General features: G+C 34.9%; 1 protein-coding gene and 3 long non-coding RNA genes across 9 annotated transcripts; 3 read left to right on the forward strand and 1 right to left on the reverse strand.

Moving 5' to 3' along the window:
- The first annotated feature begins 1,345 nt into the window (after positions 1–1,345).
- On the forward strand, positions 1,346–2,590 carry LOC130986191 (uncharacterized). The gene is made up of 3 exons (XR_009089201.1): positions 1,346–1,904; positions 1,985–2,039; positions 2,241–2,590. It is a non-coding gene; the product is annotated as an uncharacterized LOC130986191 (long non-coding RNA).
- A 2,740-nt stretch (positions 2,591–5,330) lies between these two features.
- LOC130986192 (uncharacterized) lies at positions 5,331–7,985 on the forward strand. Its single transcript, XR_009089202.1, has 3 exons — positions 5,331–5,832; positions 6,394–6,560; positions 7,743–7,985. It is a non-coding gene; the product is annotated as an uncharacterized LOC130986192 (long non-coding RNA).
- A 1,041-nt stretch (positions 7,986–9,026) lies between these two features.
- LOC130986193 (probable NAD(P)H dehydrogenase (quinone) FQR1-like 1) lies at positions 9,027–11,544 on the reverse strand. 6 transcript variants are annotated; one of them, XR_009089206.1, is made up of 7 exons: positions 11,175–11,544; positions 10,819–10,924; positions 10,538–10,631; positions 9,869–10,131; positions 9,587–9,686; positions 9,337–9,483; positions 9,027–9,249 (listed from the first exon to the last, which is right to left on the reverse strand). XR_009089206.1 is itself a non-coding variant. In XM_057909509.1 (6 exons), coding segments are annotated over exons 2-5 (417 nt in total). In that variant the 5' UTR covers positions 10,789–10,924; positions 11,175–11,544; the 3' UTR covers positions 9,027–9,503; positions 9,587–9,628. The 6 variants fall into 6 exon arrangements, 1 of the variants encoding a protein (XP_057765492.1); XR_009089203.1 differs by having other exon boundaries at positions 10,787–10,924; XR_009089204.1 differs by having other exon boundaries at positions 9,337–9,503; positions 10,787–10,924.
- A 5,872-nt stretch (positions 11,545–17,416) lies between these two features.
- Positions 17,417–20,596, forward strand: LOC130986194 (uncharacterized). The gene is made up of 2 exons (XR_009089208.1): positions 17,417–17,732; positions 20,371–20,596. It is a non-coding gene; the product is annotated as an uncharacterized LOC130986194 (long non-coding RNA).
- The last annotated feature ends 861 nt before the right edge of the window (positions 20,597–21,457 follow it).

Genomic DNA, 21,457 nt, shown 5'->3' on the forward strand with positions numbered 1-21,457 from the left:
GTATGAATGGAGTTACATTTTTATACTGTTAACGATGTAAAATATTACTTGGTAATAGTGAAAATTAATAGTTGTCCTTCCGTCTAATATTATTTCAATAAATTATAGTCAAATTTTATTATGTGAACGAAATTACCCATATACACTCTGCACATACAAAGCATGTTCGAGGTGAAATTTTATTTGTTTCACATTCCCTCTATCTCAAACCCTAAATCTCATATATATATATATATATATATATATATATATATATATATATATAGGGTGTGGTTCTAGAGATAACTACATTATTTGTGAGAACGTGAGATCCATCAAATCTAATTCATCAACTGTAAAAATTAATGCACTAAAAAAAAATAAAAAAAATTGCTCCCTTCAGGATTTGAACCCATGTTCGGCATTCATCCAACAAGATGATGCATCTACCGTAGATCTTGATGATCGAATGGCTGAAAATGGTTCTCCGTTCTTTTTTTATTTAGTGGTTCTTTCTTGAACCTCTCCCTATATATATATATATATATATATATATATAGGGCTACTGAAAGAGCACCTCTTAAAATAAGAAATAAGAACTATGAAAAATGTATAAATTTTATGTAGAACACGTATGAATTCGTTGTATAAAAGTGTGAATTGATCATTCTCATTTCTCACGAGAGAGAGAGAGAGAGAGAGAGAAAGAGATTTTGAAAAAGAAAAAAATTGATCGAAGTAGATGCTAGTATAGCGATAGTTGCGCGTCGGAGTAAATTTTTTAGCGTCGTGGTGGAAGGATAATTAGGACTTCAGAGTGCTGATGACATGGCTGAGTAACTAGGGTTTTGAAAGAAAGTGAGCACGAAAGAAAGAAAAAGAGAGGGCACGAGGATCAGTCCAAAACACTGATTTTTGGTTATATATTATTGAAAGTATGTTCGAGAATAATTATTGATTTTCACTATCTTGGCTACTACAAAATTCGCCCTTATAAGTAACTATGCTTTTTTCAATTATAAGAAAATTTGATCATAAGAAATAATTATATAATTTAAAAGGTAGAAATATAAACTAATACTATTTCATTGCACTATTCATTTCATGAACATATCAATCATAAGAAGTATTATTTCGTTAATACTATCATTCTATTCCTAAGTTAGTTTTATAGGATGATGGAAAATGACTTTTTAAGCTAGCTTCATAAGATGTTGGAAAAGGACTTTTGTTCCATCAAAATGAGCTTAATTTGTTTCCGTCAAACGCGTGGGTTGGAAAAAATATGTTTCACATTGTAGTATTTATTTGAAAAAGTAGTTCGGAGTCAGATGTCTATTAATTTCTACCCGCAGCATAGAATTTACCCTCAAAATCTATGCAACATCTATAAAGGAACTCGTCATATCACAAATTAAATTTCAAATTTATCTTTTATAGCTAATAGCTAGATAGAATTATGTATTCTACAGGGGATGATTTGTTTAAGGGAGCCTTGCATAAAAAATACCCACTTTTCTCAAACTCAATTTAAGAAATACTCACTTTTTTTTTTATTTGCTACCACTACAAAAAATAGTACCGTCCAGATCTACCGACGACGGCAAAGTAGCCGACCCGGTTTTTTTTAAATACCGGCCAACTACCGACGGCAAACTGACCGCCAGTGATTAACGACGGCGGCGCCGCCGGTACTATATGTATTATTAATATTTAATTATTTTTTATTTCTAACGACGGCATTTGCCGCCGCTAACTAGCGACGGCAAAACGCCGTCGGTAATGTTGAATATTAGGGCGACCCGGACCTTTTTTTCTTTCCCATTTTCGCGCGCCGCTCAGTAACCCCCCCCCCCCTCCCCCAGCTGCTCCAGAAGCTGCCGCTGCCACTGTCGCCGTTCAGCCACCCCGCTGCTCGTGCCAAGGTATTTCTCTCTCTCTCTCTCTCTCTCTCTCTGTCATTATATATATATAATTAATTAATTTTAAACAATTTTCGTGTTAGTTCGACGACCCCGTTAAGCTGCCTTCTTCACGACAACCCGCCGGAAACCACCACGGTACGCTTTATTTTTCTCTTATTTATTTATTTATTAATGTTAATTAGATAGATTTATTTGTTATATTAGTTAATTAATTATGAAGAATGTGATGAGGAGTAAACTCTGCATCAACGCTACGCAATTAACATGGCTGAAATCTTTCTTTTATATTATTATTATTAACACAATTATTATTATTATTTCAAATATTTTGTGCAGCGCTGACTTGACATGGCTGACCTTATCAATCGGCTCAACGACTCAGCTCCAAGCTCAAGACTCATGTAATAAGAGCTTAGGCCCAATTATTTAAATTAATGGGCCTTAGGGGTCAAATGGGCCCAAGTGCCCTAGTTTTACTCTTATGGCTATAAATAACGCATTTTATTATTAGTTGAGGGGACTTTCAACTCATTTTCTCACCATGTAAATTGTAAACACACAAAGTATAGTGAAAACCTCAAAAACCCACCGTGGATGTAAATCTAACGATCGAACCACGTAAATCTTCGAGTCATTTATCGCTTTATAGTTAGGTGTTGATTTTTGATTCATCACCAAGAATTTTGCTTGAAATAAGAATTTTGCTTTATTACCTCATGAATTTCGCTTGAAATAAAAATTTTGCTTTATTACCTCATGAAGTTCGCTTGAAATAAAAATTTTGCTTGATTCCCCCATGAATTTTGCTTGATTCAGCAAAATTTGAATTCACGCAAAACACCTAATATAAGTGACACAAAATTCAAATTCACATAATTTCTGCAAAATTAGAATTCACGCAAATCCATAATTTCTAGAAATCTATTATATAATAGGATTAAGCCTTAACCTATGTGGCATATCTAGAATCTCACCATTTCAAAATTTACCATATATAATCTTCATCATTTATAAATTAATTAACTATTACATTCCATATAAAGATTCATCAATTTTAATAAATATAATTAATTATAAATGTATATAGTATATAATAATATTATTAACTTTACATATAATCTAAATTAATAAATTTTATTATTTATTTTATAATAATAATAATAATAATAATAATAATAACTTACATATAATCTAAATTAATAAATTTTATTATTTATTTTATCTCGATAAAAATTAGATTTACATGTTTGACAAGAAAAAAATTATAATTTATATACAATAAATGATTTTAATTGAATGTTAGTGATTAGATGTTTATTTGTTATTAATTTTAAATTTCTCAAAAGCGTATATATATTATATGTATATGTTGCAATATATTATATTGTATGAATTTATATTGAGACATGCACGTGTATGTAAATTATAAACGGGTTCGGTCATTGATTTACATGTTTGAATAATAAGGCACAAATTCTATAACCTGATTACTTTAAAACAAAATCTTATTTTATGTCTATCAAAATAATTAAAAATTTCCCTAAAAAAATTAAAATTTTATTTTTATTTTTTATAAAATATATTCGTACATTTTATTTGTATAGGGAAGAAAAATATATTTCTCATATCTAAAATCTTTATTTGTTTCAGTTTCCTCAATAATAATAATAATAATAATAATAATAATAATAATAATAATAATAATAATAATAATAATAATAATAATAGATAATAGATAATAGATAAATTATGAAATTAGTAATGCATAAATGAAGAATTTAGATAAAGAACAATAGAGGATATGATGTTAAAATACATTGGAAATCTTTAATTATGTATTAAATTTATAATAATCTCAATCGAGTGAATAATTCATATAAATCACCTCATTTCACATTGATTTTTTTTATAAGGTTTCACTAAAATAAAACTTATACAAGAAGAAGCTTATACTCTCCAAATTAAAAATCTATATTTAATTGGTGGAATGATTAAAACTAATACAATTTGAATTGCTCCAAGCGAGATGATTCTCGAAACCCAATTAAATGATGATGCTCACAAGTTAAATTTGTTCTTTCAAACTCCAAACGAAATGATTCTTGGAACATAATTATAATATTTGAAGCTAATAAAAATAATGCATAGAAGTTTGTTGAAATTTTTTAAGGTTCCATACAAAATGATGTTTACAAGTTAGTTATGATATTAGAAGCTCTAAATCATACAATCTCACAAGTCAAATTTGATTTTAAACCTCCAGATAGTGATGTTAAAAAAAATTGACGCATAAAAAGTTCAGTTTTTGTATTTTAAGGTCTAGACGAGATGATGCTCAAAAATCTGGAGTTCAAACATTAGATGTCGTCTTCCGGGCTTTAGATGATGATATGATCCTACAGGGTGGTTTAGACGAGATGATGCTCAGATGAAATAAAATCTTCAATATTGACATTTTTTCAAAATATTAGTATTAAATAAAAATTTATATAAAAAAAATATTTATTATTCTAACAAAATGTTAACACTTAATTGAGGAATATGATTCAGATTAATATAATTTCAACTATATTTCCTTAAATTAAATAAATTTAAAAATAATTTATATATAAATAATTATTTATACAAAAATAATACTCCCCCGTCCCCCAAAATTATGCATGAAAGTTTGTAGTAATGATAGTGGAGAAAGGGTCCTACAGTGAGGATATTGTTAAATAGATTATGAGTAAATAGTGTAAGTTAAAAAGATAAAATTGTAAAAATTATATGTGAGATAGTGTCTAAAAATAAGGTATGCATAAATTTGGGGGCCGTACCAAAAAAGAAAAGATATGCATAATTTTAGAGGATGAAGAGAGCATCGTATAATTTAAATAATAATTTAAAATAATTTCCTGTCGAATTTCGACGGGTTATGCACTAGTATGTTTGGAACGTGGATAACCCAAAATTGGACGTTCCCTTACGTGGCCGTCCATATCTAATCAACCACCTCCACCAACACCATCATTCATCCATACCATTATACACCACGTGCTTTGGCAATGATTTTGTATGGCCTGTTATGTCTAAATTCCTTGTTTCAAACATATTCGATAATGTTGCTAGCCTAGGCCCCACGGATCTTAAATGTTTTCAAAACCTATCAATATATAATACGATTAAGGATTCCTGCGCTCTCCTTAATCCGGGGTCCTACGTGGCATATCTAAGAATTCAGCATTTAAAATCCCTGCAATTCTAAAGCTTCTAGCTTAATATCATTCATCCTATGTGGCAAATTAATTCCACATATATTATTTTATTTTTATTTTACGTGAATTAATCACCATGTATCGATCCCTTTTTACCCATAAAGAAAAAATCCCCACATCTCCCTCTCTCGATTTTATTCTTGGCAAGGGGTCCGTTGTCGCTGCTGCCGATCGCCTCGCTGAGCCTGGCGATCCGCCTCCGGTGCCTTCTTTTCTTTTTCTCTCATCAAATTCTGAATACTCATATCAAGCCCTAAAGTTGAAGCGAGCCCTAATTCTTTGTCTCCAAAGGAAATCATGTCACTTGCAATGGTCCGCCTTGCTAGGCCCTGTCTCGGCGTCCCTCCGACGTCGGCGCAACGAAGGTGTGGGGTGGCACACGCACATATTTTGTCTTAAATCACCTTTGCAATATCGTATCCCAAATCTGCAAAGGTGACACACGAATACCGCCGCTGCCGCCTTCGACCGTGCCGCGATTCGCCGCGCCGGCCACCGTCGCCATCTGCCACCTTCATTCCCTCTCCCACCCTTCACGCGGATCTGCCCTCCCACCACTGCAATCTGCTTAGCCGGACCACCCAGCCTCCACCTGCGACCTCCCTTCCCCACCGCGATTTGCCGCGCTGGTTTCCCCCGCGATCTGCCGTGATTCTTCATACACAGCGATGGTAAGTATTAATTTTGTTTCCTAATTTAATTCCTACCCTACATAATGATGGTAAGTATTAATTTAGTTTCCTGATTTAATTTCTACACGGCCATTGTAAATATAGAATGATTATAGTTAACTTTAGAAACAATTTTTTTTGGAAAGAAGTTTAATAATGGAAACTTAAAACCTAGATCTTTAGCTATAAATTTCTTAGTTAATAATGATTTACGCCGCATTGTGTTTTTTCAGCCATTTTCAGCCAACGCAAGGTACTTTTCTTCTTCTTTAATTTGTTGTGTTTCTTCTTCTTTATTCATTGCTTTAATTTTTTAGGCTAAATTTGTAGTTGTTGTTTAATGTTTTTTTTTTGTCGTTTGATTTGGTTGAATTTGTTAGCTGTTAAAATTATATGTTTAGCATTCATAAGCGTGTAATGCGTAGTTAACAAAATGAAGTATAAATGAATCAAACTATACACGCTTCCTTAAAAAAATTGTTTATTTGAGATCAATGCTTAGGTTTGTTTCTTCAGTATACTTCTTTATTGGACTATATCGAAATTCACTGTCTTGTGCAGAATCACAATTATGTTGTTGATCCGGAATCACTTCCTAAAAGAGTACGAGGTTACTCATGTCAATCTGAATGGTGGAAGCTGTGCTGGGCTTGCGTTTCCTCAGCAGAAGCTCATGTCACTACAGTATCATCCTGAAGCTTCCCCCGGACCCCATGATTCTGATCCTGGTAACTTTTCTATTTTTTTCCTAATTTTTACTAATTCTACCATAAATTAGGTCTAATTAATTATCTTTTTATATATATCTAACCAGTAAAACTTGACTTTTAGTCTTCAAGAACTTTACTGATTTAAACATTATATATGTCAACACTGCACACTATATTTTCAAAGTGTTGCTGTTATTTCTTACTATTCTTTGACAAGATATAAGTTTAGAAATAAGCTCCATTTTCATCCATATCTTTTGTTGTGTTCTAGAATAAAATATGTGGATGGGAAACATGTCGAAACCCTGTCTCTCAACTTGATAATCGGGCCTCACGACATACTACATGAATTGCAAATGAATGTTCTTGACTTATTAGTTAATTACTACTTTGATTTGAAATTGAGGGATTCTGAATTATTTCTGTCACAGTATTTGGTGAATTTGTACATCTCATGAAGCAAGAAAAGGCCAGAGCATGAAAAAATTAGGCATCATTATCTTTCTGGCCCGTGGTTAGAGATGAAGAAGAAAATATATATTTTGTTCAATTTCATTGTTTGGTTAATTTCCGTGCTTATTTAGCCTACATATTAATGTCTAGAGAATTTTGTGTTATTTTATTTTAATTTATTTCCTTTTGGTACGTGTCATTGTTGTTTACCTTAACTTACGTGTATGATGTATCACGTGGGCTACTTATATTTTGATATGTTAGCTGTTAAAATTATATGTTTAGCATTCATAAGCTTGTAATGATTAGAGAATTTTGATATGTTAGCAGATTTGTGTATATGCATCACATTTCTACAGTTGCTTGCCAGTATTAATATTTGAGAACGCAGTTGCGTACAAAAGAGTAGTTTGAGTAGAGCTTTTAAAAATCTATACAAAATAATTTAAAGTAAAGTAATAAGTTAGAGAAAATTAAGAACAGAAAAGTTGTTTGTAAGATGACTAATAAAAGATGGAAAGTCTTGCGAGCATTTCTTATTGTGATGTTAAAAAGAAGGAATCGGCTTAAATATTTGATGTTTCGGTAATGGGTGGTGGGTATCTGACGGGTAGTGGGTGGCGGGTATCTGACAGGTAGCGGGTCGCGGGTATGAGTGGAAAATAGTAGTGCACAATAAGTTGAAATTTTCTCTAAAATTTGATGCAGTTTAGTGTTGATTTTATTTGTTGGGTGGTTTGATTGCAGGATGTCGATGTCGAGAAGCAGTGCCCCTACCTCTCAAACCTCGGCGGGTATCCGACGAGTAGTGGGTGACGGATATCCGACGGATAGCGAGTGGTGGATACCCGATGGGTGATGGGTATCCGCGGGTCGCGAGTACGGGTGGCAAATAATTTTTTCGAATATACGTTTTCCTAAGTCATGTGACTCATGTTAGGGATGAAAGTCCTCTTTAATTTATTTTTCATTTTAGTTTGATATGTAATGTAGACCTATGTTATGTTAACATTTATTTTATTGAATAATATTTATCATTTATAAATATATTATGAAAGGGAGGTGGACTTTTTAATTTATAAACTATAACATCAAATAATTCCCGTCGAATTTCGACGGGTTACACACTAGTTTCGAATTAATAGCTTTAAGAAAGGGTTCATGCAAAATCCATTATTACGTAAAATGAATAAATACATATAAATCATGTAAAATGAATATTGAATAATGAGTAATTGCATATAGTCACGCAAAATGTCTCCTAAATTATTCACGCAAAATGAATATTGCGTATAACCTTCACGTGAATATTTAAGTACATAGATTCTGCAAAAAGCATGCAACATAGATTGGAGAGCTGCTTGAGAACTCACAAAAAATAATAAAAAATTGAAATGGATGTAAAGTGTATTGAATTGAAAAAGTGGGTATTTCTTAAATATAGAACGACAAACATGGGTAGTTTTATGCATTACCACTTTGTTTAACATGTGGTGTCAACATGACTTAGAGCATCCGCAATGGGCTAACTTGATAGCCTACTTGATAGTGGGTTGTGTTATTGAGTAAGTAGTGCTGTATTGGGGTTACTTGATAGCCTACTTGATTTTTTTAGTTTTTAAAGAGGAGAGAGAGATTTTTAAAGAGGAGAAGCACTACTAGAAAAACTCTCATAGATGACGTTTTTTAAGCGTCATCTATGTGCATCCGCAAGTGTCAAAAATAGACATGTCATCTATACCCTCTGAATAAGATGACGCTTAAGAAGCGTCATGTATGCGCTTATAGATGACGCTTTTATAGTATAGATGATACTTAAAAAGCGTCATCTATGAGAGTATAAATGCAAAAAGTGTCATATATATGATAAATACATGACACTTGTTGTTTTGATATATGACGCTTTAAGCGTCATCTAAGATATAAATAGATGATGCTTTTTTATGTTTTAGATGACAATTTTTCATCGTCATCTATTATTTTCAATTTTTTTTTTTTTGAATTTCCTATTCTAAATTTTGAAATATAGTAAATGTAACATTTCAACACATAATTTAAATCCTCAATAACATATCCATACATTAATTATCCAATATTAACAATCTTACATCCATATCCTAAAAGCTTGGGTTAATGTTTGAATCCACTCTAAACTAATACAAACAAAAAAAGCTTGAAATAGTAGCCGTTGGAACATCATATCCAAAACTAACGAAGGTCTTCATAAACCAATATTGTCCTTTCACTTGTCAATCTACAAAGCAAAATAGTTTAAAGAGTTATATGCATTATTTAGATATTATAATAGTGAGATATAAATATTATGGATTATTTGACAAACCTCATGGATCACACAAGAAGCCCAATCCTCACGAACCTCGTCAATCTCACATTGAGAATACTCAGATTTATGAAACTGGAACAACATAAGTGCAATTCAATGAAAGCGGATCCATCAAATAGACACGATCTTTGAAAGGTTGAATGACTGTCAAAATCCAATGTTCACTATCCAATGTTCAAAGAAAAGTCACATTAGCATTAATACCTTTTAAGTAAGAAAATGAATGTAAGAACATATAAATACTTACTCAACGTTGCAAGGCACCAATACAAGTTGATTTAGAGTTGCATCAAAGATCAATTAATAAAATCATGCCGTGGTGAACAAGCTGAGTGATAGCAGTCAATCTGAAACAAATCAAATAATAGACAGAGTCAACAGTTTCTCTAGCAATCCACCACTATATATTACCTCTCTGCAAAAACTAGCGTGAGACCATCTTATGAGTCTATATTTTTAAGATAGGTGTTCGAGATATGGACTAAACTTGAGGTCTCCTAAGGTAAAATGTGATTGTGGGTAGACTTACGCTGTAGTTTCCTGGCCGCCGCCTTGAGATCCAGTGCTGTAGAAGATCCCAGCAGGCTTGCCAGCGAGTTGCTGTGCTTTCCATAGGCCTCCAGTAGCATCAAAAAATGCTTTGAATTGTGCAGCCATCATGCCGAACCTTGTAGGGAAGCCGAATATGAAACCGTCAGCCTCCGAGAGTTGATTAGGAGTGATAATGGGCACATCACTCTTTGGAGGCACACTCATTTTTGTGAGAACTTCATCAGATAGTGTTTCCGGGACCTGTAGCATAGTTGCACAAAATGCTATATTCTTTCAATATAAGTAGCAACAATATATCATTTCTACGCAAGCAATACAGAGGACCAGCTACTAGTTTGCTGCAACTCAGTAAATTTCAAGCCAAGGACTAAAAATAATCTGTGGTATCCAACTCATTCCAAGTTTACTCCACAAAATTAGATCCTCAACTAGCCAACAATTGGGACCACCCGACCATATAGATTTTGCCAAGATCGACCTCCAAAGTAGATAATTTGCTTTCACTCACTCCATTCAAGGTGCATAAAGAGCTCCATACTTAATACACCCTTCATATTTATTAGAGTTTATTACACAAGAAACAAACTTTAACTTCAATGTCGGATATGACTCACAACTTGCAGATAATGTAGAAGAAAGCTGTTACCTGCCATAGCTGGGCTTCTACTCCTTCAACAGATGCAGCTCCCTTCTTTATCTCTTCAGCTAGTTTCTCCACATGTCCATACATAGAATAGTACCTGTAATGGGTGAAAGCAACATCATCAATCTCATCACTTCATACTAACAGAAGAAAGAAACCTCTCAAGATTTCTGAGTAACAATTGATGGACACTATAATCATTAGTGTATGTATTAATACCCGTTACTTAAGCATCAGAGTTTGCAGAAATACATCGCTTTTTAGAAGTTGAATCCATAACATACGACTACCCATGGGACCCATTGGCTCGACGCAAATGACATGTCCTTATTGCAAGTCAGAGACAATGCCTTTGGTTTAAAGACTTCACTACTTCGATTTTACTCCTAGCTGCAGTGAAGAGTAACAAAACTTAGTCAAATGATATTTTATCCAAAAATAAAATAAAATCAGGTGCACAATCCTTCAACTCTCACATCATATAGAATAAATTTCAATTCTACCTATTGAGTTTTACAATGGTTGAAACTTCACAAGGAAATCTCAAAAATGTGCAGCACATAACAATAACAATAATATGAAATCAATTGTGTATTATTGAACTTAGAATCTTAGAAGAGGAAAGGAGAGTTTGCTGTACCTGTTTAGTCAAGCCAAGGGAGCGACGGCGACGAGCTTTTGCTGCCTTACCGAAATCTGAGTACAGGTCGCGGGGCCACAGAGGGCGGTGGCACCGTCGGATTCCAGTAGTGACAGCGGGGAACTCGCGTCGTCTGAGGCAGCAGAATGAGAGAAGCTCCGGCGTGAATGTTGCTCCAGAGTCGTCGTCAAAAGCCGGTGGTTGAAATCGCGTCGTCGGAGGTGCGGTGGTGGTCGGAGGTGCGGCGGTGGTCACAATGGAGAAGGATGCGGCGATGGTCGGAGGTGTGGCAATTTCAGACTAGGGTTTGCTAAGGACGAAGGGAATTTTAGAGAATGAACATCGTTTGTTCGCTAAGGACGAAGGATAAGTAATTAAATCAGTTTTGTTTCTTATCCAAGGCGGAAATCTGAGTTATTTATATATTTAGAATAGTTTTATCAACAATATAATTAGATAGTGTAGTTGGTAGAGGGTGCAGTTTAAACTTATAAGGTCATGGGTTCAAATCCCATTGGAAGCTTTTTTAACACATTTTTTCCTTTTAATTTTATAAAAATATTTCATCATAATTTTTATAATAAAAATTGACTATATCAAAATTTAAATAGTTTAATCAATAATAATAAAATTATTTGAAACACTACTTAAAAAAAATCATATAAAATTTTTAATAGTATAGATTAAGGATTTAAATGTTAAAAAATTAAAATAAAATTAAAATAAAATTTTGAACAACACTATCATACATGACGCTTTTTAAAATTATTAGAAACACTAATTAAAAAAAATCATATAAAATTTTTAACAGTAATTATAGATTAAGGATTTAAATGTTAAAAAAAATTAAAATAAAATTAAAAAAAAATTTTGAACAACACTATCATACATGACGCTTTTCATAAAGCGTCATCTATTTTAACTCAAAACACGCACATAGATGACGCTTTTAATAAAACGTCATCTATATTAATTCAGAAACACGCACATAGATGACGCTTTTCATACAGCGTCATCTATGTTATGCATAGATGACACTTATGCATGACGCTTCTTGTACAAGCGTCATCTCTTTTAATCTTGACACTTCATACATGACGCTTTTTTTACAAAGCGTCATCTAAACCAAAAATGCGCTCATAGATGACGCGTTTAGAAAAAAAACGTCATCTATCTACTGTCATCTATGTGCATTTTTCTAGTAGTGAAGAGAATTAAAAAAAAAAAAAAATTACTCGTGCATACTCGAAGACTCGAGTAGCACTCGAGTAGCCCCTCCCTGCAACGCCTTACTCGAGTGCACCTCTCTACTCGAGTAGGCGCTCGAGTAAGGGCGTTGCCAATGCTCTTAGGTATTCTGTAGAATTATGTTTTTCTGTAAAGGGTAATGTCACTGCCGATATGGATTATGGATAGCTAAGCGAGGAATCTATGATCAGGGAAAAGCATTTAGAAGCGGGAATAAAAAAGAATTTTGTTTAGGGTTATAAATGAATAGAGTTACTCGCAAATTATTTGAGATTCAATAAAAATTTGTTTAGAGCTCGATTCAATAAGAAACGAGCCATGCTCGAGCCTAATTTCGACATCAAAAATCAGCTAACTCGTGATCAGTTGACCATGTTCAAAACGCAACACTCTAAAAAGCAAACCAAAGTTTATAACTGGTGTATCCCCTCATACACCAACATTTTTTTTTGTATGTAAGGGAGAAGGGTGGGATAACTCCGTTCAGTATAATTAAAACTATAATTTATTGAAATAATATTGTGTGAACAACTATTAATTTTCATTATCCCCAATGAATATTTTGCTCCATTAGCTCCATCTATTAACCATATTATATAGTATATTTTTTGTTAATTATATAATCATACTCATAAATCTAGAAATCATTACTTTCTTCGTCCCTCAAACATCTTCATTCTTTCTATTTTGGTTCGTCTCCAAAACATATTCCTAACATATTTTTAGAACAATTCCACTAACTATTACCCTTACAATCTTCAATTTTTATGGGACTCATTCTCCACTCATCAAATACACAACTAACTATTATTAAAATTCATGTTACCATCCCTTAGAGCATCTCGAGTGGGAATGCTCTATGAGAGGCTCTATGTCTAAGGAGGTGGTTCCAACCTTAAAGTCTCAACTCTCCAATGCAAAGGCTCTAATTTCCCCATTTTTTTTATTCCATTTTAACTCTTCAATTTTTAATTCCAACATCTCATTAAAATTAAATTTCAGCATTACATTAGTTAAAATAAAATAATACTTAAAATAAAATGCAATAATTTAATTACGACTCAATCAGACTAAAGGGAGCCCAAATGTGCTCCTTCAAATCTGAGTTGAGGCGATTGTGAAGTTCTCAGTTGCAAATGTAGGATTGTGGAGCCAAATATTGTCGAAATTTCAGTGGAGTTTCGGTGCAAGGACGAGATGCGGCTGAGTTACTTGAAGCCTTGTTGTTGCCCTCTCCTTTCTATTTCGATGCGTGCTCGCCTTCGTCTTCGATAATCATGTTATGCAAAATGATGCACGTAAACATGATGTCGCTCAACTGCTCCTTCTTCCAAAGATGAGTTGATCCTTTAACGATTGCCCAACGCGATTGAAGGACACTGAAAGCTCTTTCGAGGTCCTTCTGAGCCGCTTCTTGCATCAACTTGAATCACCTACTCTTCTCGTCCGATGAAAAGGGAGGACTCTTCACGAAAGTGGGCTAATTGGGGTAGATGTCGTCAGTGAAGTAATACCCCATCGTATAGTAGGAGTTGTTGGCTTCAAATGTGATCGGTGGAGCCCTTTCTTCAAAAATTTCATTAAATAATGACGATGCGTTGAGCACGTTGATGGCGTTGTTTAAGCCAAGAACCCCAGAATACGCGTGCCAGATCTACAGATTTTCGGATGCGACAGCTTCGAGGATGATCGTTGGCTCGCCTTGATCACCTCGAGTGTATATATGCTCCTTGCTATGCCATCATACAATTCTTCGACGTTCAATGCATGCAATCCAGGCTCCCTAGCATCTTGGGGAACTCGTGCTTTGTCTTGTGCAGTGCAAGAAGCCTTTGACAGTCGGCGGACGTCAGCCTTCTCAAGTATTTTGAGCCAGAGAGTTGGACGGTAATTCGATAGAATTTGGCTACGCACTACAACGATGTGGACTCTGCAATTAGCAAGTACTCATCATATTGGTCAGTTGCATCTCCATTTGCAAGTTGCCGAATAGCCATGGTAAAATTCCTAATTTAAATTCAATCAAATTAGGATACAATTTCATCAATATACTATATTAAAAAGTCAAAATTTTAATTTAATTTTTAAAATGTAGTGGTGATTTTGTAGTTATAATGAAATTGAAGGTTTATTTGTAAACTATATTTTTTATTTTTATTTATTTTTTCTTGATCTTCTTATTTTTTAATTTATTTATTTCTAAAATTTTGAAATGCAACTAATTATAAAATATTTAATATGCATATCAAATTAAAGATCACAATATGTGATTTAATTTGATATATTTTATGCAAATATTTGAAATGTAAAAATTTAATTAATTTTTTTTCTCTTCCCTCCCATCTTGTTTGATTAAATCTATTTTTAATTATTTTTTATTTTTATTTTCATTTTTATTTTTTAACTTTTTTACCTTTTCATTATATCAATTTTTTATTGTAATTTTTTAATTTATTATATTTAATTCAAATATATTAAACTAAAAATAATATTTATATATATATATATATATATATATATATATATATATATATATATATATATATATATATATATATATATATATATATATATATATAGGGGGCTGCTCCAATGAGACCCCCTAATTTTAGTGAGATCTAGGACACGATCTGGTGCGTTTATTTTATCAATCCTATGGTTGATATTGTATCTGGAGGATGATTTTTTTTTTCGCAGGATTCGAATCCTGGAGGGAGCAAAATATTTTAAATTTTGTTATTCATCAGTATATACTGCGTTGTTCATCAATATACACGGCCCTGTTCATCAGTATATATGTCTTATTCATTACGAATTTTTTAAATTTTATTTTTCATCAGTATATACATCGTTCATTAGATATACGTTTTGTTCATTAGTATTATATGTCTTATTCATTGTACTCATGTTACACGAAAAATAGGGGGTCTTACTGGAGTGCGCCCCTATATATATATATATATATATATAGGGTGTGGTTCTAGAGAGAACTACATTATTTGTGAGAACGGAAGAACGATCAAATCTAATGCATCCACTGTAAAAATTAATGCATTCGCTGTTAAAATTAATGCACTAAAAAAATTTTAAAAAAATACTTCCTTCAGGATTCGAACCCAGGATCTGCATTCATCCAACTAGATGATGCATCCACCGTAGATCTTGATGATCGAATGGCTGAAAATGGTTCTCCGGTCTTCTTTTATTTATGGTTCTTTCTTGAACCTCTCCCTATATATATATATATATATATGTAGGAAGAGGTTCTAATAAAAATCTCTGTTAAAATGAGAACTAGGAACCTAATTGGTGTTTACGAAACCAACACCTAAAACTATAGAGAGAAATCGCGAATTATACCTAGTGTGATGACTTGAAGAAGACGAAGTAAAAATGATCGGAAACCTTGCCCCAAAGAGAAAATAGCAGTTGTATTTGAAAATATGAGATAGCGTAAGTCACTGTACACGAGCTCGGGCCCTATTTATAGGTTTACAATCGGAGGGGTAAAATAGTAAAAACATCTGCGGTGCATGCGTCTTGCATGATGGAAGGGTACGCTGGTAATTTCGATAATATGCGGGAGACCTTCCCGCGCGTTTGTTGGCTCTTCTGATGGAAATGTCTTTTCTGGCGAAGGCGTCTTCTCTGGTGATGTTGACATCTCTGGTGGAGGTAACTCTTCTGATAAACACGTCTTCTCTGGCAAGGGCGTCTCCTCTGGCGGTAATGACTTCTCTGGCATGAAGGACTCCTCTGACGTGGATGACTTCTCTGGTGTGGAGGACTTCTCTGAGGATGGTGACTTCTCTGATGTGGAGGACTTCTCTGAGGATGGTGACTTCTCTGATGGAATTGACTTCTCTGATGACGATGACTTCTCTGACGATGGTGACTTCTCTGGCGAGTGTATCTCCTCTGCCATATTCGTCCCGCCAATGGGGTCGATTCCTCTGATTCGTATTCCTTCCCTACTCTGCACATATTACTCCTCATCAACCACTCCCCCCTCTAATCTGGTTGAACCGGGTATTCTTCGTGTTCAACCATTGTAGTATTGTTAAAGCTGGTGCTATGATGTTTTCCCTGATCCCTGCAAGTCATAAAGATATAAACACTCTAATATTTTACGAAAATAAAGGTAAGTCCTGTAAGTTGCTCTCTGGTGTTTTTGTCACTCCCCCCCCTGGTCTGGCTAGTTGGTGAAACGAGAAACCAACACCTAAACTAGAAAGCAGTAAACGACACCGGATTTACGTGGTTCGGTCGAGAAGACCTACGTCCACGGGGTGTTGGGGATTTTTTCACTATACTTGGAGAGAATTACATTTTACAAGAGATGAATGAATAAAAAATGAGATGATCCTCTAACCTACTACTAAGTCTTTATTTATAAGCATGTAGATAAGCCCTAGGGCCTCAAGCCCATTTACTAAGATAATTGGGCTTAAGCCCCCTTAATACATTGACCTTGGTCTGAATCGCCTATGCTTGCTTGACTACGCCCGAAGCTCTATTATTTCTTTTATTATCCCAAATCTTCAATTAAACCTGCACTGGTTAGCTTAATAATAATAATACTAATCATAAGCATAAATAGAAATGTTCCCATTATATAGTGCACAGCGCTGGTGCATATTTCAGTCCTCATCAGCTACTCCTGTAACACCCCGCTTTTTCCTAGCTAAATTTAGAGTAATTTTGAACTTAGAAGTCGGGAGGATTCACGCCGGATATAAAGAAAATGAATTTATTTTTAATTCCAACAAAAATAATTTACAAAAACATTTGTAAATTTAGTTATTGAATTTATGTGCGTCGCATATTTATTTAAAGCATTTTCACGAGCTTTTAGTCAACAAACCCTGAAGAATTATTACAGTTTTTATAGTACAACCCGGAAGATTTTTTTTATTTTATTTTATTTTATTCCACTACTCCCACCTACTCTCCACCTTTCCTCCCACTTTCCCTTCCACTACTCACACCACCAACTTCCACTGCACCTTTCCTTCCACTTATTCCATCAACCACCGACTCCCTCACAATTTTATATCACCTTCCCTTTACACCACTATACCAACTAAAACATTTTATATCAGCTAAGGGAAGCTTTAACTCTGTTTCAAACAAATCACCACAATTTATTCTCACAAGAAAAACGCAGATGGAGGGCCTTATTCACCAAATTCCCTCTTTCAAGAACAGAACTTGAACTTACAAAGTTTTTGTTGCTGCATGCTTTCACACCACAAGAAGCTTGGTTTTAAAGGACTCTCCCTCAACAGATCAACAAATCAGTATCACAAGGTTTTCTCCACACTGAATAGATCCTAGACCTTGCCTTAAATATTTATTTTCGCAACAATTGTTTTAGAACTCAAGGCCTTTCCCCAAAATTTCAACTTCACCGAGCATCAGATAGAAATGCATACATATACATATATTTAGTGCATCTTTTCGATCATAAACATACTTTACTATGAAAATAGATATGTATACATAATCTGTGCATATACATCAATGAAAGCATGATTTGTTTTAAAAATGAAAAGAAGAGTAGAAAAAAAAAAAGTCTTGAAGCTTTAACTTTCTCTGTTCGAACTTGTTGTGTTGAGTCGGGAGGTGGACGGAGGCACGGCACGGCAGCGGCGCTGCTGTCGCCCGGCCACGGTGAGAGAGAGGGAGCTAGGGCTCGGGCGCCGCTCTTCGCGGTGGGATGTCGGGCCTGTTTCAGCCGAGAGAAGAGTGAAGCCGAGGGTGCATGTCTTCTGTTGGCTGGGTCAGAACTTGTCGGCGGCGGTCTGGCAGCCGCTGTTCGTCGGAGGGAGATGAGGGAGGCTGGGTTTGGCGGCGGTGGTGCCGCTGCTGCCCAGCCAAGGACGGGCAGAGAGGGAGTTTCAGAGGGTGAGCGGCGACGGCGGGGCGAAGCTACTGCCGTCGGCTGCCGAGTCAAGTCGGGGAAGAGAGCGGCTTCCGCTACTCGTTGGCGGAAGTGAGAGAGAGAGGAGGCCGCTGCACGGCGGCTCTGCCCGCTGATGTCGGGCCGAGGACGGAGAGAGAGAGGGTGAGAAGGGGCGGCGACCAGCTACTGGTCGTGGCAGCCGGAGTTCAGCGGAGGAAGGCAGAGCTCGGCGGCCATGGCTGCTACTGCTCGGCCACGGACGTTTGAGGGAGAGAAGAAGAAACGGGCGGCTGTTACCAGCCGAATAGAGAGAGATCAGATGGAGATGGGGCGATTTCCGGCAGCTGTTGTCGCCGGAGAAGCCGCGCCGCTTGTTGTGTGGGTGTGAGTATGTGTCTGCGCGTGAAATAGAGAGAGAGAGACGAAATGGGGGAGAGGGGGCGCAGCTAGGGAGGAAGGAGAAGAAGGGTGGAGTGATGGGCTAGGGCTTGAGGTTGGGCCTGATGGGCCGATTTTTAATTAAATTGACTTGGGCCGATTTTAATGGAGTGTTGGGCTTAGGTTTGGGTTGAATCAGTTGGGCTTTTGTTTTAATCTCTTTGGGCCGATTTTTATGAGTGATGGGCTTCGATTTTTAAATAGATTTGGGCTGCGATTTTAAAAAAAAGCTTGGGCCGATTTTTAATTTTATTTAGCTGGGCCCGATTTATTTTATTCAGTCTGGGCCATTCATATTTTATTGAGTTGGGCCTCATCTTTTAAATTTATATGGGCTATTATTTATTTAAGCATGAGCTCTATTTCATCTATTTAAATGGCTTCCCTATTTTATTTAATTAGACTATTAATTAGTTTGATTAATTATTTTTAAAGACTTTGGATTGCCTTCAATTAATTAAATTAGGCTTTCTTATTTTTTAATTAATTGAACTATTAATTAGTTTGATTAATTATTTTTAAAGACTTTGGATTGCCTTCAATTAATTAAATTAGGCTTTCTTATTTTTTAATTAATTGAACTATTATTAGTTTGATTAATTTATTTAAAGGATAATTTTTATAATAATATTAAATTATTATTAAGTGCATATTTTAAGTAATTACTTATCATATGCTAAGCATGACATGACATTTCATTTGCATCATGAAATAAAAAAGTATTTATGATTTAATTGGTTTTATTTATAATTCCAATTATTAAAGAAAGATGAGTAAGAATATTGTTGGTGTTCTTAACTCAAGAGAAATGTTTTTAATTATTTATTCATTAAATTTTGAAAACCCGGCTAAGTGAATCATAGAATATTAAGCACTACACCATGACTTAAGATTAGAATTTAAGGAGACCTATTGAGAATAGATTTCTTGTAGGCTTTGAGCATCATGAGGATTAGCACTGCTATTCCGATTCAGAGATAACGTTAAACGACAGGCATTGCCTATACAGGTGGGCATTACTTTTACTATACGTATATAGAGATCCCCTGCGTGTCGTAGGCCTCTTATACGAATATATGCATGAGATGATTTTAACTGTTAATTTCAGTTTATTATTATGCCCAAATGATAAATGACTCTTATGAAATAAAAATGAAATGTTTATGAAATGAAATGAAATGTTTATGAAATGATTGACTGCCAAAAATGTTTATGTTTTTATATGTATCCTATCTGTGTTGGTTCGCCAACTTTAAAGGAAATCCAATTGGGATCCTATGCTAGACAAAGGTCGCTAGCTAGGGTTAACGTGTACACTTATGGAGACCGCGAGTCGCTTGCGACCGGTCTTGGCGTCCGTGGTAAGGAGGCCTCCTTCCCGGCGCGTGACAGAAAGGAACAGATATGGATCATATGAAGGAAAATGATCGGCCGATCGACTTTATGAAAATGAAAGAAATATTTTAGTAAGCGCAGGTCATTTAAGAAAACCCCTGTGTGTTACTGTTATGGCAGTTCAATTTATATATGTATGCATGTTGTATTTTCGGCTATGCCCACTGAGTATTTTTATACTCAGCCCTGCATGTATTTCTAAATGTGCAGGTTGAGCAGTTGATGGAATGGAATGATGTTGAGCGGGTGTTCCTTTGACATTTCAAGAAATGTAACCTTGAGTATACATCTTCATATGTATATCTCACACGTTTTCCGCTGCAAAACACTTTGATTAGGATAACTTTATGTTATGAAATTGTGACACGTGTTATTGGGTAACCCACCTTAATCAGTTCTCATTTATGTGTATGTTTTATAAGTATCCAAATAATCATATATGATCCTAGCATTTTATCTATGAGTGACATTTCCATATGCTTTAATGTTAAGTAATTGTCCATTTCCATTTCTTATTGTTCACCCCAAGTCATAACCCCTGTTAACCCGTCATTGGGATAGTGGGCTGTGACAGAGTGGTATCAGAGCGGTTCGTTCGCTCTGACCCTAGAAACCTTATTCTAAAGAGTCGAGTCTAGTTTGATTCTTTAGACTTACATGGGTTCATATGGCACCGCTCAACACTCCATTGCATCGTGCTCAATCAAGGAAAGAAGGTAACTGCAGTTTCAACGTTTTAAAGATGTTAATGTTCTAAAATGCTTCATGAATATGTTTATGTGAAGAGCATGTTATGATGAAATGTTGAATGTTTTGCCTTTCATGGCATATTTTCGCAGTCTATGATGTTATGATCAGATGAATGATAGAAAAGTGACATATGTTTTCCCGGAGAACATAGATTGCTATAAGTTGCATGATCACAATTTTAAAAGAACATAGACTACTAGATTAGTAGGATATCTCTACAATCTAGATTCTTAAGGTGATGAAGTAGAAGAATGAAAGAGAACTTAGAGCATTTCAGCTCCCTCAAGAAAACAATGATTCTTTTGAACTACAAAGAGGAATGGAAAGATATGTACGAGGTAAAGGAAAAACACAGAATGACGATACGCGACGAATTCAAGGTAAATGTTGCATCAAAGGTTGAACCATAGTCTCTACGTTCAAATGTTCAAGTACGACGGAATATCAAATCGACTTTTGCTACAGGATAGATTTTATGAATATAGTATTTTGCCTGTGTACGTATGTCTGTGTGTATATGTCTTAAGAGAGGTTTGGGGTTTGAGAT

This window comes from Salvia miltiorrhiza, chromosome 5 (assembly GCF_028751815.1).
Source record: "Salvia miltiorrhiza cultivar Shanhuang (shh) chromosome 5, IMPLAD_Smil_shh, whole genome shotgun sequence".
NCBI lineage: Eukaryota > Viridiplantae > Streptophyta > Magnoliopsida > Lamiales > Lamiaceae > Salvia > Salvia miltiorrhiza.

What these genes read in the sequence shown, in the direction of transcription:
- LOC130986193 (XM_057909509.1), bottom strand. An exon ending in TAGAAGCCCAGCTATGGCAG is followed by an intron (nt 10,132 to 10,537) that starts GTAACAGCTTTC and finishes ACTATGCTACAG; the next exon opens with GTCCCGGAAACACTATCTGA. An exon ending in GGCGGCCAGGAAACTACAGC is followed by an intron (nt 9,687 to 9,868) that starts GTAAGTCTACCC and finishes GATTTGTTTCAG; the next exon opens with ATTGACTGCTATCACTCAGC.